The sequence below is a fragment of the Bidens hawaiensis genome, unplaced genomic scaffold (assembly GCF_021521415.1).
Source record: "Bidens hawaiensis isolate Kalapana, Puna unplaced genomic scaffold, B.hawaiensis_p1.1 tig00020023_1, whole genome shotgun sequence".
Taxonomy (NCBI): domain Eukaryota; kingdom Viridiplantae; phylum Streptophyta; class Magnoliopsida; order Asterales; family Asteraceae; genus Bidens; species Bidens hawaiensis.
The window spans coordinates 234,497-248,347 of record NW_027493042.1 but is presented as its reverse complement, the minus strand read 5'-3'; the positions used below and the strand labels follow the sequence as shown (position 1 = coordinate 248,347).

Below are 13,851 nucleotides of genomic sequence, written 5' to 3'. Positions count from 1 at the left end.
CAATAATCTTACAATCTCAATCTCACATTATAAAATTAATTTCTCTCTCTTCAATCTACAAAATTTAACTCACTCCAATCTTTTACTCTCATTCATAACCCATCCCAACTTTAAAAAAGTATTTTTTTTAACGAAGTCCGTTTTTAATAAAATTTATGTCGGAGTGTTCATAATTTTTTTTAAAAAAAATATCGTGTATTAAATTGTTTTTTTTTGTTCGAATATTAAAAGTTAATTGAATAATTAAGTTATTGAGGGTTAGTTTGGATTGTAATCTGGGTTTGCTCCACCAACCCAGATTGCAATCTAGATTGCTTTAGACTATCCCCATCAACAATCTCACAATCTCAATCTCACATTATAAAATTAATTTCTCTCTCTTCAATCTACAAAATTTAACCCACTACAATCTTTTACTCCCATTAACAACCCAATCTCATTCTTTTTTTATTAAATAAATTCAATTTATAATTAGTTTTGATTAACTATATAAATATAATTAAGTAATTATATTTTTTTAAAATATAAAAACTTTAAATATATATATTAATCAAACACATTTTATAAAATAGATAAAAATAAGTTACAATAGTAGCATGAAATACAAAATTACACATATTAATGATACAAAACTACATATTCATCTAACACCAAATTTCTGCCATATATGTTCAATCAAATCGTTTTTTAGAATGTTATGAGCTTCTCTATTACGAAGTTGTGCCCTATTCGTCATATAACTGGATAGGCTTGCAATTCGTTCAGTAGAGTATTGAAAGAGTGGTTCATCATCTGACTAACCAATGGAAAACTAGTGGTTCAAATAAGATAATTCAATAATGGTTAAAACTAAAATTTTATATAAAAAATACGATTTTTTAAACAAACTCCATTTTTAACGAAATTTATACCGGTATGCTCACAAAAAAACTAAGTAAGACTGTGTTTTTAGATTTTTTTAAAAAGTCAAATATAATAAGTTATAAAACAAAAACCAAAAAATATATATAATAATTGGTGAAAATAAAAAAGAAAAAAAAAGAAAATTACATCCACTCACATTGTGACATGTGGTCACAAGTTGACCAAATTTGAGATTGCAATCTCATTTGAGCCACCGAACGGATTGGCTAATTAAATCCATTTTTTCTTTTTTTTTTAAAGAAATTTAGGGTTTGCAATCTTGGATTGCCAATGGTTATAGTCTTATTTTCTTTTTTATTTTTTTTAACTTTGGACCCACCAATCTTATTATGAGATTGCCAATGGGAGTAGGAAAAGCTCATCAACAACCATTTCGCAGGTCCATCTATCAAACGAATATGCCACTAGAGCTAGTTCACATGACATGTATGTATTTGGTCTTGTGAAACAAAAATTGCTTGGTGGCATAAGGAGTATTTGATCAGATTTATAAATGAATTACTTGGTTCGTGTGGGTACTGGGTATACATTATAAAGGAGAAGTTTGAGGCTTTAAGGAAATTTAAAGAGTTCCGTTTACATGCCGAGCGTATAATGGTAAGTCCATATATAAAAGTTGATCAAATCAAGAGTTTTCTGATTTCTTAAAAGCATGCATGTCCTGGCGACGGTTAACATGTCCAAATGCACCACAAGAAAACAACGTGCCTAAAAGAAAAAAAAATCGATCTTTAAATACTTTCCATAATTAAAGAGACTGAACTACTCTTGCATGATAGAAGCAGTGATGGGGCTTAGGCTAAATCATATGAGTAAGTATAGAAGTCAATACTAGTAAGTCATAGTCCAAGTTATATATAGATTAACAAAAGAAGAAATTATTGGGTGTTCATCATATTATAGTATAAACAGCAATTACATAAAATATTAGTTGTCTGCCGCATAATAGGAACGAAATCGATGATTAATAAGTTAGTGAAGAAAATATAACTCGGGAGTGGAGTAGTGGACGTAAAATGACAACATCAATCGCACTCTCACTTAAAATCAGCCACCTTTTTTATTGCTTCTTTTAACATTTAAAGGTTTGCAAGTTGCGAGATTCTTGCAAACTAACTTTCATTATACATTACTATGATAGATACTAAAAAAAGGTTTTAGTTTGTTTTAACAGCTAATAGTTAATTCATAAATCAATCTAACTATTATACTACAGATTTAAACTCTTAACATTCAAAGAGATGGAACACCTATTACAGCAGCATATATTAAGTCAAATGCCTGTTGATTAAAAAGTAGTTCTAATTAATAATCTTTTTTTTTAAACTGTTACTATATTAAAAAACACGGCAGACCGCCGCAAAGAACTACAACAAACAACGACCAAATTACATGAGATTAAAGGATCACCAATCTACCTAAGAGACCCGTTTAAGTTTCGGTCTATTACAATACCAGAGGAACCCCAAGACCTTTACATCCTCGATAATTTCTTCTAAAATAACCGGTTTGTTTTCAAAGTTCAACTCGTTCCTAGCTTTCCAAATTCTCCAACAAGCAATGAAAATAATACCTTGAAACAATTCTTTTTTCACTTGAGACAAAGCATCAATGTTGTGAAATTCCACCAAATCTGAAATCTCTAGTGGAGAAGCCAAAGAACCGATGACCTTTGCACCACGACGAAACCCAACTCCACACCATGTCCGCCACACCGCAACCAGCAAAAAGGTGATCAACCGTCTCCTTAGCTGAAACACAAAGCCGACAAATATCCGGGTCCACCGTGATGTTCCTATTTTGAAGAGCCTCCAAAGTAGGGATACAATTCAAAACGGCTCTCCAAATGAAAATTTGGCATTTCCTCGGAACCCATTTAGACCGATCAAGCACGTATCTGTTACTCACATCCCGATCCTTCACAATTAACCTTCTCACAACAGCCACTGAAAAATATTTTCCAATGTCTCCTCTCCAAACACATCGATCAGCTCCTTCAGCCCCAAGAGCCACACCAAACAGGCCAAAAAGCTCCTCACATTCTATTCATCAATAATCTTTTGTAATTATCATTTCTTTATTCATTATGCACTAAGTTTTGTGATAACCAAGTAAGTGGGTAGCTTGACTTATAGCCTGGCGGTAACAAAATTATGTTAAAAATGTGTTCCTTCTTATGAAATTGATAGTATATCTCTCTCTCTCTTTATCTAAAAAGAATATAGATTTTGAATGAGTGGTATGGTTCCAAAGGAGAAAAAAAAATGTGGTAAGCTTACTTTTTTAAGTTTGTATCATGTATTACAATTTTATAATACACGATTTTAAAGTTATCTACCCATCGAAAAAGGTAAAACCTTTAAAATACCAAAGGGTTAGAATGTTTTGAATTCAAGTATCACATATGCCATGACAGAAACTTTTTTGTTTAAATATAAAACTCTTTTACTTTTTTTTTTACTTTTAAGCTTCTAATATAAATTCCCTACTTCTAATAGTTTTTTTTTTTTTTTGTATTATATCTGGATAGGATAAATGATAGGGAAAAAAGCAATTTATATACCATAGTACATACAAACTTTAATTTTATTTCAATAATAACATGTGTAATGGTTATACATTTTGTATGTATAGAAGCAGTGATACAAATTGAATTGTATATCTATGTATGAAACAAAAGGGATCTTCTTTTATGTTGTATGGTATGGCAATGAAGGATAAGAGCCAAAACTCAGGTCAACTGGACCAGTCTCTTCTCTCTCTTCCAGTCTTTGCATCTTCATTCCTTCTATTACATTTCCCATCTGCCAACAATCATATTTGTCTTTAATCACCAAATCTTACATGCAATGCAATAATTATATTCCCATTTCCCATCAAAGATAAATATATTCAAATAATTAAAGGGTTTGATAAAAATCTTAGGTATTAATTAAATATAAACATATAGTTTATTAAGTTATATAATTACTAATAAAACAAGGGTTATGGTGCAAGTGCATTAGAAAGTGGAATATATGTTGGGTTTCTGTTCATGTAAATTAAAGAAACCATATATTCATGTCTTGCATCATTAAACACTTCACAAATTGGAGATTGTGGGTCATTAACTCATTATTAAGTCCCTCATCATGAAACCATTAACAAATTATCCTTAAGTCCTTAACACATAAGATTGTGTGCTTGACACTAATTAAAATGATTTAAAACATTTTCATAGTTTACCTGAAATGCATCGATAGACACCAAATCCGAATCAAAGTTGGGAAAGCTGCTTGCTTCGGTGAGTTTCATGGAAAGAAACTGAAATGAAATATTAAGAAATTAATTTTGTTTTGTTCTATTTCATAATAACTAAGTTGTAATATCAGTTCTTGTTACTCACCTCTACCTGGTTTTGCAAGGATTGAACATAATTGATTATCTCATCCAACATTACTGCCATGCCCATTGACTAGAAAAATAAAGCAAAACAATCCAATTAATTTGTTAAGATTACAAGTATGGCTAATTTGCTAGACTTTGTTTTGAACTACCTTGTAGCACCCGGGCACAATGTCTTGCAAACACCTCAAACGCTCGTTGATTTTCCCTCTTCTAACCTGTTTCCACAACAAGAGTCAGTTTTACGCGATTTTGATTGACATCACTTTGCAAGATCAGTGACTATATATTAATTAAATTGTTAGCTAGAGTGTTCATTTTCGTTTTAGTTCTGGTATTTATTTATTTGTTTTTTTGCAAAATATATATAATTAATTATATTAAAAAATCGAAATTTTGAGCTTACCCTTTCAGCTATACTGTGACTATCAGTTGCTTGGCCCCTCCTGGCTCTAACGTGTACCACTTCCTTTGGTGCTTCGCCATTGTCACTTACTTTTACTTTCTTTCCCTTTCTTGAACTCTATAATTAAATAAAAAAAGAATCATCATTTAATTTACCCTATTTTAGTATGCAAAGTGAGTTAATTTAAGCAAAAGGATATGTTACCATTTTTATAATAAATGTTCAAATGATACTTTTCCTACAAATTATTTATTTCTTTGTAACTGAATAAGAAAACCAAAGCAAAAAAAAAAAAAAAAAAAAAATACCTGGTATTTCCTTTCATCAGTCTCACTTTCGGGAATCGGATGAGATGACAAATTCCTCGAACTGCTTGATGACACATCCATTGATTTTCGCTTCGCGTTTACAGCTGAGCCTGTAGAAATCGGATGATCTGGAATCACCATGACATTCTTCTGTTCGTGTTGAAAAACCGGTTGAAAGCATTGCATGAGTTGATGATCAAGTGGTGGTAATACTTGTTGAGAGAAGAAATTGTCATTTGAAAAGACCATGAAGCCTTGAGAAGTCATGTTTGGATTGTCACAATGGATTGAATATTGGTTAAGTAATTCCATGTTTTGTTCGATATCTATGAAAGGAAATGAGGGTTTAAGGCTTTGGAAACCCTCCATATATGAATTTTGTTGATAGTAGAAAGCTTAGATTAAATTTGGCTAAGGGGGTTTTTATTTTGCAACTTGTGTGGTCGCTCTCTATCTATATATATGCATAGTTGTCCTTGTCTCCTTGTTCCCTTATTATGTGTTTTTAATTCCACTCATTTCTGCATAGTATTTTAAAAGAAAAAGAAAGGAGAAAAGAAATACAATAAAGAGGAGAAGTGATTTATATACGACAAATATATTTTACACTAATTAAGGGTGAGTGTTGTGGTTTAACTAGCAATGACTTTATTTCCGTTAAGGTTAATTAACCATTTTACCTATTTAACTATTATATTATGGGATATTAGGTTTAACTAGATATTAAATATAAAAAAAGAAACAAAAAGATGTGATTTGTTGTTAGTGGGGTGGACCGACTTTTATTTGTGTTTAATGCGTGTATTGAGGTGGCACGATGATCTTAACGCCTGGTGATGTTTTGCATGGTGTGGAATATATAACATCAAATAACTGATGTTGTGGCTCTCATGAATGACGCCTCCACAATCGAGGGACTAAGTATTATTCTGTCGGGCTCGATGAAAATAATATTATATATGAAAATGAAGTCCGACGGAATATATACGGAGGCTCCACGCAATAGATATGAAGACCGGCCGAATAGATTCATGGGCGACCGTTAAAGTGTATACGTCTCCAGATGTGGTTGTTTCAGAAATATAAAGGTGTTAGATCCGTCGGATCTCAGTTCTAATATGTTGGATCCGATAGTTTAAAAAGTGACCATTTCAAGTATTTTTGGTCTAGAGAATTAGTTAGTAAATGCTGTTGATAAAAAGAGCCTTTTTGATCCTTGACCCTTTATTTAATGTATGTATACATATTCCTATATCTATAAGATTTATGTTAAAAACAAATATACGATTGTTTTTTCTAAATGCGTGTGGATATGAGTTAATGCACATGTATACGCATAGGTGTAAATTAGTTTAAAACATTCGAAAAAGAGGAAATAATATAAACGAAAATGTGGAGAGCAATAAATTAAGCTGCACAGATTGTTATCTCTCATGCCCTTTTAATACGTAAAAATTCCTGACAAGTCAGTCTTCCATAATTTGCACAATTGATTTTATTGGTAAGGGTTCACCACTCTTAATCCATGTGTATGTGTAGTGGAGGGGCTATAAATTGGGACGTTTTGCGTCATATGTTGCCCAGTCAGTAAATGGCGAGGTTTTTGTTTTTAGGATGTAATGGTGTTGTAGCCCTATATATATATATATATCTCACACATACGCATATATATAATAATAATATAAACACACAAAACACACAGACATCGCAGGGCGAGAAAATGGGGCGTTTTATGATATCTGGCGCCCAGTCAGCAAAGAGTGAGTTTTTGTTTTAAGGGTGTAATGGTGTTGTAGCCCATATATATACATACATATGTATATATATATCACACACACACAATAATATAATAATAAACACAAAACACTATCCGGCGACAAATACTCACCCCCTATCACCCCTATTGTCGCTAGGAGAAGGGGGGGTGTTCACCACCAAAATCCCCCCATCGCCTATATTTATCGCCCCGCTACGGATGGCCTTATGGAACGATGCCGGAGCACCACCGTACCATCCACGTTGACCACCACCTGCCACGTCCTCATCACGCTACCTCTTTCGCCCTTTCGAGCGTGAACTCCTTATCACCTCCGCCCATGGTGCCCCTTCGGCACGGTGTTTGGTTAACCACATGCTAAAGTGTTGCTGACTCAGGTTGGTGGCGCGACCACCATTAATCCACAACGATTAACGTTGTTATAATATATCTTTATGTAATTCATTTTTCTACATATGTACGTCCATATGATTAAATTAAACACACAGGAACCAAACACAACCACAAAAGAAATAAATGAACATATGAATTTAACGTTATTCGGTTTAAACTAACCTATGTTCACTGATACATTGACAAAACGTAGCATGTAATGTTTTCTGTTGGATGTGACATCCAAAAACCGCAGGGTGTTTGTATTGAACAAATTTGTCACTTAATTCGCCATTTCAAAACACATAAACAATACACGAACATTTGTTCACTAATTAATGCTAATAGTAAGTCAGTCATTTTCAATGCAGCTAATGGATCACAATTATTTGGATAACATTACTATTAGGTTTACAGTGTATGAAACAAATAGGATTTTAATAACATGTGGGTAAGTGTAAATGAACTGTGTATGGATGGTTTTTGGTCTTATCATCCAAAAAGAATTGACATAAAGACATGGAAAACAATAGAGTTCCAAGGGCCACGTGGAAATTCCAGCTTCTTTGGTTGTGTTCCCATGGTGGGCCCAGTTTCAGGAGATATATCCATAAAACTGTCCCATCACTTGTTTCTAGCTTATTGTTCAATATTTGGAGCCCATCATATATATAAATATGACCATATAATGGTGGTCACTAATCAAATAGTTGGTGGGTTGTTTTTTTATCATTAAAGTTAAATGTTCCAATGCATGTATCCAAAGTTATGTGAAGTGGTTTTGGTCACAAATCTCTAATGGATTTCAATGTAATCAAGAAAGGGATTTGTATGGGTCCGTGCTCTTGATCAATATTGCTTGGTTTCATCCCCTTTAGGGTAAGCTTAATATAAAACTTCATACTTTTTTTATGCATCTTTAATATTTTATCACTTGGCATCTTACTTCATAAAGTCCATGAGCAATGAAATAAATATATGTAAATAAAACACAACATTTTTGAGACATAAACGTAACTCCTGACTGTGACTAATGACACCTGTCGACGATAATTAATGTGTTTGTCCACGAGATACTATGAGTCTTCATGTTCCTTTAGACCTTTTTTTTTGAACGGTAACTTTCACAGTTAAGTTATCTCACTGCACGAATACGCCGCGCCCCACCACCCCAGTCAGGCCAACTATGTTGACATGATCGAGATCCACACTGGCATCCGAGTTTGGCTTGGCGTTCTCGGTAAAACCCAGTTGGCTCACCTCGCCCGAATGCACGACATGTTTAAATGCTCTGGTAAAATCGGTCGGAATCAGGATTCGAACCCGGGACAGGCAGGTCATTCATCATATTCTTGGCCATTGGGGCAAGCCCCGCTGGTTTTTAGGATATAAATATATTTTATTTAGTTATATTGATTCACTTTAATATATATATATATATATATATATATATATATATATATTAATATAACATAAATATATTTTATTTGTTGGAAATATAAATATAAATATATTTTATTTAGATTTTTACAAGTTACAGTAAATAAAAATTCATTACTTGATTCTTTTACGAATTATACATACACATACTAGTGGTTACGGCTGCGTTGGGTTTTGTAGAATTATTGATAGTTACTAAATCTAACAATATTTGCACATTTGTTGTAATATATCCAGTGATAAACAATTAATTCTTCATCATCTGTCCATGCATCTCTTTCTTTTTTGCCGGATCTAAATGGTTTTGTAGAATTATTTAAATAATTTGAAATTTTGTTAAGGGTCACTAGTATTTGAAAATGGTTCAATCAGTTCAATATGTCACCGGTGACCGGTCCAATTTACAAAGCAATGCTTTCTATGATATGGGTGTGGGGCGAATTAAGTTGTCTCAGCTCGTGTTTTTTAGAAGTTAAAGTACTGAGCTCAAGTTTAGCTCATGGGTGGGGCAAGTGACCTAGGACCGAGCACGGTTCGGTTCAGCCATTAGGTGTAACTGAAAGCGAAACCGAAGCCATCGGTTTTTAATTTGAATATGCAAACCATTCGGTTTCAAGTTTTTCGATTATTTTCGGTTTCAGTTCGGTTATAGTAGGTTTTTTTTCAATTACGTGTAGAAATTGCAAAAAAAAAAGATAAATAAAAAATGAAAATGATGATTTTATATTAAGCTTGTAAGAACGTATTAGAGTACCATATATATATATATATATTGAATTCACAAACAAAAATAGACGCGTGTTACGTGTAACCATACGAATACAAAGTTGTTATGGTATAAAGTTTAGTATTTAATAAAGTTCTTAATGAAAAAACACTAAATGATTAATCCCAATTTTCACTCATCTCTTATTCATCTTCAAAGTTTAACCCTAGCTAGTCTTCATTATCTCCACATTCTTCATCACCGTCAATCGATTAGGTTCGGTTTTTTAAAATGGATAACCAAACCAAAAACATAAGTTTTTCAAATAAACAAAAAAAAAAGTAATATTCGATTAATTCGGTTTTCTGCTCACCCATAGGCTCAACTCATTTTTATTGAGTAGGTAAAATGGTTGTACCTTGTGAATTAAAACTTTATATTTGTAGAATTTATGTCACTAAATAGTAATACCATAACTTGTATGCACTTAGCGACCTAGATTCCAAAATGATTGGAGATTTCCTAATTCCTAATTTACGTGCATTGCATAAATTTGTACACTTGCATTGATCTCTGTTATACTATCACTGTGATCTTGATGCTTCATATTAATTCACTTAGGCTAAGGGTAATTGGGTTTGGTTGAGCCCTAAGTGATCCAATCAAAACCCGACACGTAGGCGATGACATGGTCCTAGATCAAGCCCCATATAGTGTAGTGGTCCAGGTGATCCGGGGCTTAATCCAGTTTTTATTTATTTACTTATTTTAAATAATACATTAAATAATAATATAAAACATTACATTAATAATAATATAAAACATTACATTGATTCTAGTCTAATACAAGATTATCGGGTCTTTTATCTCACAAATGCTCGACCAACTCATTTTGAACGTTGCCGTGTATCTCACGGCTCTTTGATGATATTTATGTTGTCGAGTCGTTGTTCATTGGTGATCGTCGATTCTTGTCTTGGAATATCACTTTGGTAGTTTTGACAAATAGCGTGACCCTTGTCTTCTATTATCATGTTATGTAGGATTATACACGTGATGACGAATGAGTTCGTCTTATTCAGAAGAATTGGAAGACGAAGATGATGACGACGATGCCATTTATAAATATGGAGAGAAAATGAAGTTTTGGTGGAAGGAAAGTGTGATTTTTAAAGAGAATAAGAAAGAATGAGTTGAGTTTTTATAAATGATGTGTGTGGATTTGTATTTATAGGTAAACAAATTAATTTTAAACCCACAAACTAGCCCCAACGGCTGGTTTGACCAGTCAAACCAAACCTTCAATGGCTATTTTGCCCCGCGGTCCCGGCCACGGGGCTTTTCCACGCCCCTGATCACTTGATGGGTGTAGTGGTGTTCGCGAGCCACCTAGGCCGCCACCTGGACCGCGCCCCTTCCTTCACCCCATTACCCCTGGCCTTATAAGAGCAATGGAAATGGATGAGGGTGAAACAAGCTAGTGAAACCTTATCTCTCTGTCACGTCTACGCCACATCAGCTTTCACATACCCATTTCACATCCACATTTTCACTGGAAATGGGTTGTGTGAAACAGGGGGGGTGAAACCATTATTAGATTATTTTTTTTAATATTTTTATAAATTTAAAATTTTTGAAATAAACATTAAATTAAAAAAAAGAGCTACATTAAATTAAAAAACCTACATTACTTATTAAAAAAAACTCCTAAACCCACTCGTTTTTCTCAGCTATCTCCTTTTGTTTTTTCTCGTACCACCTCCTTTTGAAGCCCGTTAACGTGTCAAGGTCGACAGCCATGATCTCCATCTCCTCTTTCTCGATCCTCCGCCTCTCCCTCTCATCCTCCCTAAGGTTGAACAGTCGCATATGTTCAACCATTAGTTTGCCGACTTCCTCGGCTCCGGAAGCAGACCCCGACGCAGACCCCGAAGCAATGGATTTTGCTTTCTTCCTTCCAATCGGGCGCTGAATGTGGTCCTCGTCGGCCAAGTCGTATAGGTTTACATGAGTCCTAAACCTTCCGTCGGATGCGCCGGGACTGGCGTCAATGTCGGCGTCGGTCGAGGATCGTTTGTTTGACCCCGACGCCCTCTCGTCTAATCGTAGTTGCTGCCACTTCGGAGAGGCGGTCAAAATCTCCCATAACTCCAAAGGGATATTTCCGGTGTGGCCATCGTCTTGGTAGTGAGCGGCCACTTTCCTATGAAGATCGACGTCGTTCGTGCCACTTTTTGCGTTTCTGGCACGCTCCTCGTACACGCCGATGTACTTGTTCACCTTCTTGTTGATGTGAGTCCATTTCCCCGTGATTTGATCCCTCCTTCGGTAGTCGGGACCCTTTCCCATAGCTTCAAAAAACTTCACCTCGACCCGATCCCACAAATCATAGATAGTTTGTTCGTTACCTATTAATAAGAAAGTAAATAACAAAAATAAACATTTAAAAAAAATACACATATAAACATTTTAAAACTATTTAAAATAAATACCAACGATCGGATGCTCGGAGACGTCAACCCACGCCCGCGCCAAAGCAAGCTCTTCCTGCACCGACCACTTTTGAATCGATCGAGCCGCCTCGGTCATCGGCGTTTGCTTCTTGTGACTTTTTCGGCGTACGGTTTCTTGCGTTGGGCGGTTTCGGGTATTTCAATATCCGCCACATGTGGTTGGGTTTCCGGAACCGAATCCGGGTCCCCCAAATTGACGGGCGGGGTTTGAGTTTGGGTTGGGAAGTTTTGGAATAGAGGTGGTTGAGGAATACCTTGTTGTTGTGTGTTGACGTTTGGTGCGGGAATATGACCGAAATATTGGGAGAGCCACAATGCGTATTGCTCCGGAGTTAGACGAGGCATGTTGGGACCCATGATATTTTTTTTTTATAAAAGTTGAGAAAATTTATAAAAAGTAGAGAGAAAGGTGTGAGTTTGGTATGTTTTTTTGTATAAAATAGTGGGGTATTTATAGGTAAAAAAACTTTTTTTTAATTATATAGCCTCCAACGGCTATATAGCCGTTTGAAATCAAGTGACCCCCCTTCAACAATGCCGTGAAAGAAGTGGCAGTGGATGTATCGCGCCCCCTTCACGGGGGAAGGGGGTGGTGTTTCACGGGCTCACGACGCCTAAAGCACTCTCACGGTGCCCCCGTGAGAGGCATTTCCATTGCTCTAAGGATCGTAACTTTACAGTGATAATACTTTTTTTGTTACAAGTTGGTTGACCCACACTACACGACGGGTGTCATTTAGGCTCTTTTGAATACTGCAACAATTTGTCTTGTTTTAAACATTGATTATATGTGGGTATTATACTATATTATAATTATTATACTTAAGTATTTAAATAAGATAATACTTGATTTAGATAGTATTTAGCTATAAATACACTTAGTAAATGTAAAATTAAATCTTACTTTAAAAATATTATAAATAATATTAGTTTGGATTAAATACAAATGAAATTAACGTGTTAATTGTGAGAATCAAGTAGATGTAAAATTACATAATTACTCTATGTGATTATGACAATTATCATGTTAATTTCATTTATACATTAATTTTTCCCTGATAATACTTAAGGTAGAAAACAAAATAATATTCTCATGTACATTAAATAATATATATTAATTAGAGAAGTTTATTAATTAAATTGATGGGAAACTAGAAACTATTCTGTAGAGCACATGTACCGTGTACATAATAAAATTTATCTTACACATCTTAAACTTTTTTGTTTTTTTTAAACGCCAACTTTCATTAAATTAAACCGACAAACTAGCAAAATGCTAGAGCTAAAACAAATAAAACAAAAACAACAATGAGAAATTACACCAATCCTCTTAATTTAAAGTTTTGCTAAAACAAACAAAACAAAAATAATTAACAAATGAGAAATTACACCAATCCTTTCAATTTAAAGCTTTAATCGAGGACCAATTTTTGATCCAACGATAACTGAAAGACTTGATATCTTCTTTTACCTTTGCAAACGCAATTATTTATTTTCGAAATTAGCCTCGTTTCTCAATTCCAAAGTCATTATGATTCCGTGCAAAACTTTTTGTTTCACGAACTCTAGAAGATTCGTAAAATTGCTCCAATTTAGCTAAATCGCAATTTTGGTGTGACACCCGGTAAATTTCTCAATCCTATAAACTAAGTAATCAACCTAATAATTAGGTGATTGTAAATATCGAGCGCGCCATGTTAGTCAGCGCGTGCATTTGTTATGTGCGCCCTGCGCGAGCGCGCCATGTTAGTCAGCGCGTGCATTTGTTATGTGCGCCCTGCGCGAGCGCGCTATGTTAGAATCAGCGCGTGCATTTGTTATGTGCGCCCTGCGCGAGCGCGCCATGTTAAGAACCAGCGTGGGCATATGTTATATGCGCCATGCGCGAATGTTTTGGCTTTATGTTTTCATGTACCTTAACGTTATGATGTCTAATGGGTTGACCGTCACGCATGATGCTAAGGCGGGTGCATCCTAAATCGTTTATGCGCGTGCGGAAGGGAACTAACCTCCCCGCATGG

The 13,851-nt window shown here is 34.7% G+C and overlaps 2 protein-coding genes across 2 annotated transcripts; both read right to left on the bottom strand.

Moving 5' to 3' along the window:
* Positions 1–3,489: 3,489 nt before the first annotated feature.
* LOC143559708 (transcription factor bHLH62-like) lies at positions 3,490–5,567 on the bottom strand. Its single transcript, XM_077048203.1, has 6 exons — positions 5,023–5,567; positions 4,715–4,831; positions 4,461–4,526; positions 4,310–4,378; positions 4,150–4,227; positions 3,490–3,728 (listed from the first exon to the last, which is right to left on the bottom strand). The coding sequence occupies exons 1-6, from the start codon at positions 5,389–5,391 to the stop codon at positions 3,615–3,617; spliced, it is 813 nt and encodes a 270-aa protein (XP_076904318.1). The 5' UTR covers positions 5,392–5,567; the 3' UTR covers positions 3,490–3,614.
* A 5,457-nt stretch (positions 5,568–11,024) lies between these two features.
* Positions 11,025–11,906, bottom strand: LOC143559715 (glutathione S-transferase T3-like). The gene is made up of 2 exons (XM_077048205.1): positions 11,810–11,906; positions 11,025–11,725 (listed from the first exon to the last, which is right to left on the bottom strand). The coding sequence occupies exons 1-2, from the start codon at positions 11,904–11,906 to the stop codon at positions 11,025–11,027; spliced, it is 798 nt and encodes a 265-aa protein (XP_076904320.1).
* Positions 11,907–13,851: the final 1,945 nt, after the last annotated feature.

Coding starts and splice junctions, on each gene's coding strand:
- LOC143559708 (XM_077048203.1), bottom strand. CDS start 5,391: ATGGAGGGTTTCCAAAGCCTTAAACCCTCATTTCCTTTCATAGATATC. Junction 4,527..4,714: donor GTCACAGTATAGCTGAAAGG/GTAAGCTCAAAA, acceptor TTGTGGAAACAG/GTTAGAAGAGGGAAAATCAA. Junction 4,228..4,309: donor CCTTGCAAAACCAGGTAGAG/GTGAGTAACAAG, acceptor ATTTCATTTCAG/TTTCTTTCCATGAAACTCAC.
- LOC143559715 (XM_077048205.1), bottom strand. CDS start 11,906: ATGACCGAGGCGGCTCGATCGATTCAAAAGTGGTCGGTGCAGGAAGAG. Junction 11,726..11,809: donor CTCCGAGCATCCGATCGTTG/GTATTTATTTTA, acceptor TCTTATTAATAG/GTAACGAACAAACTATCTAT.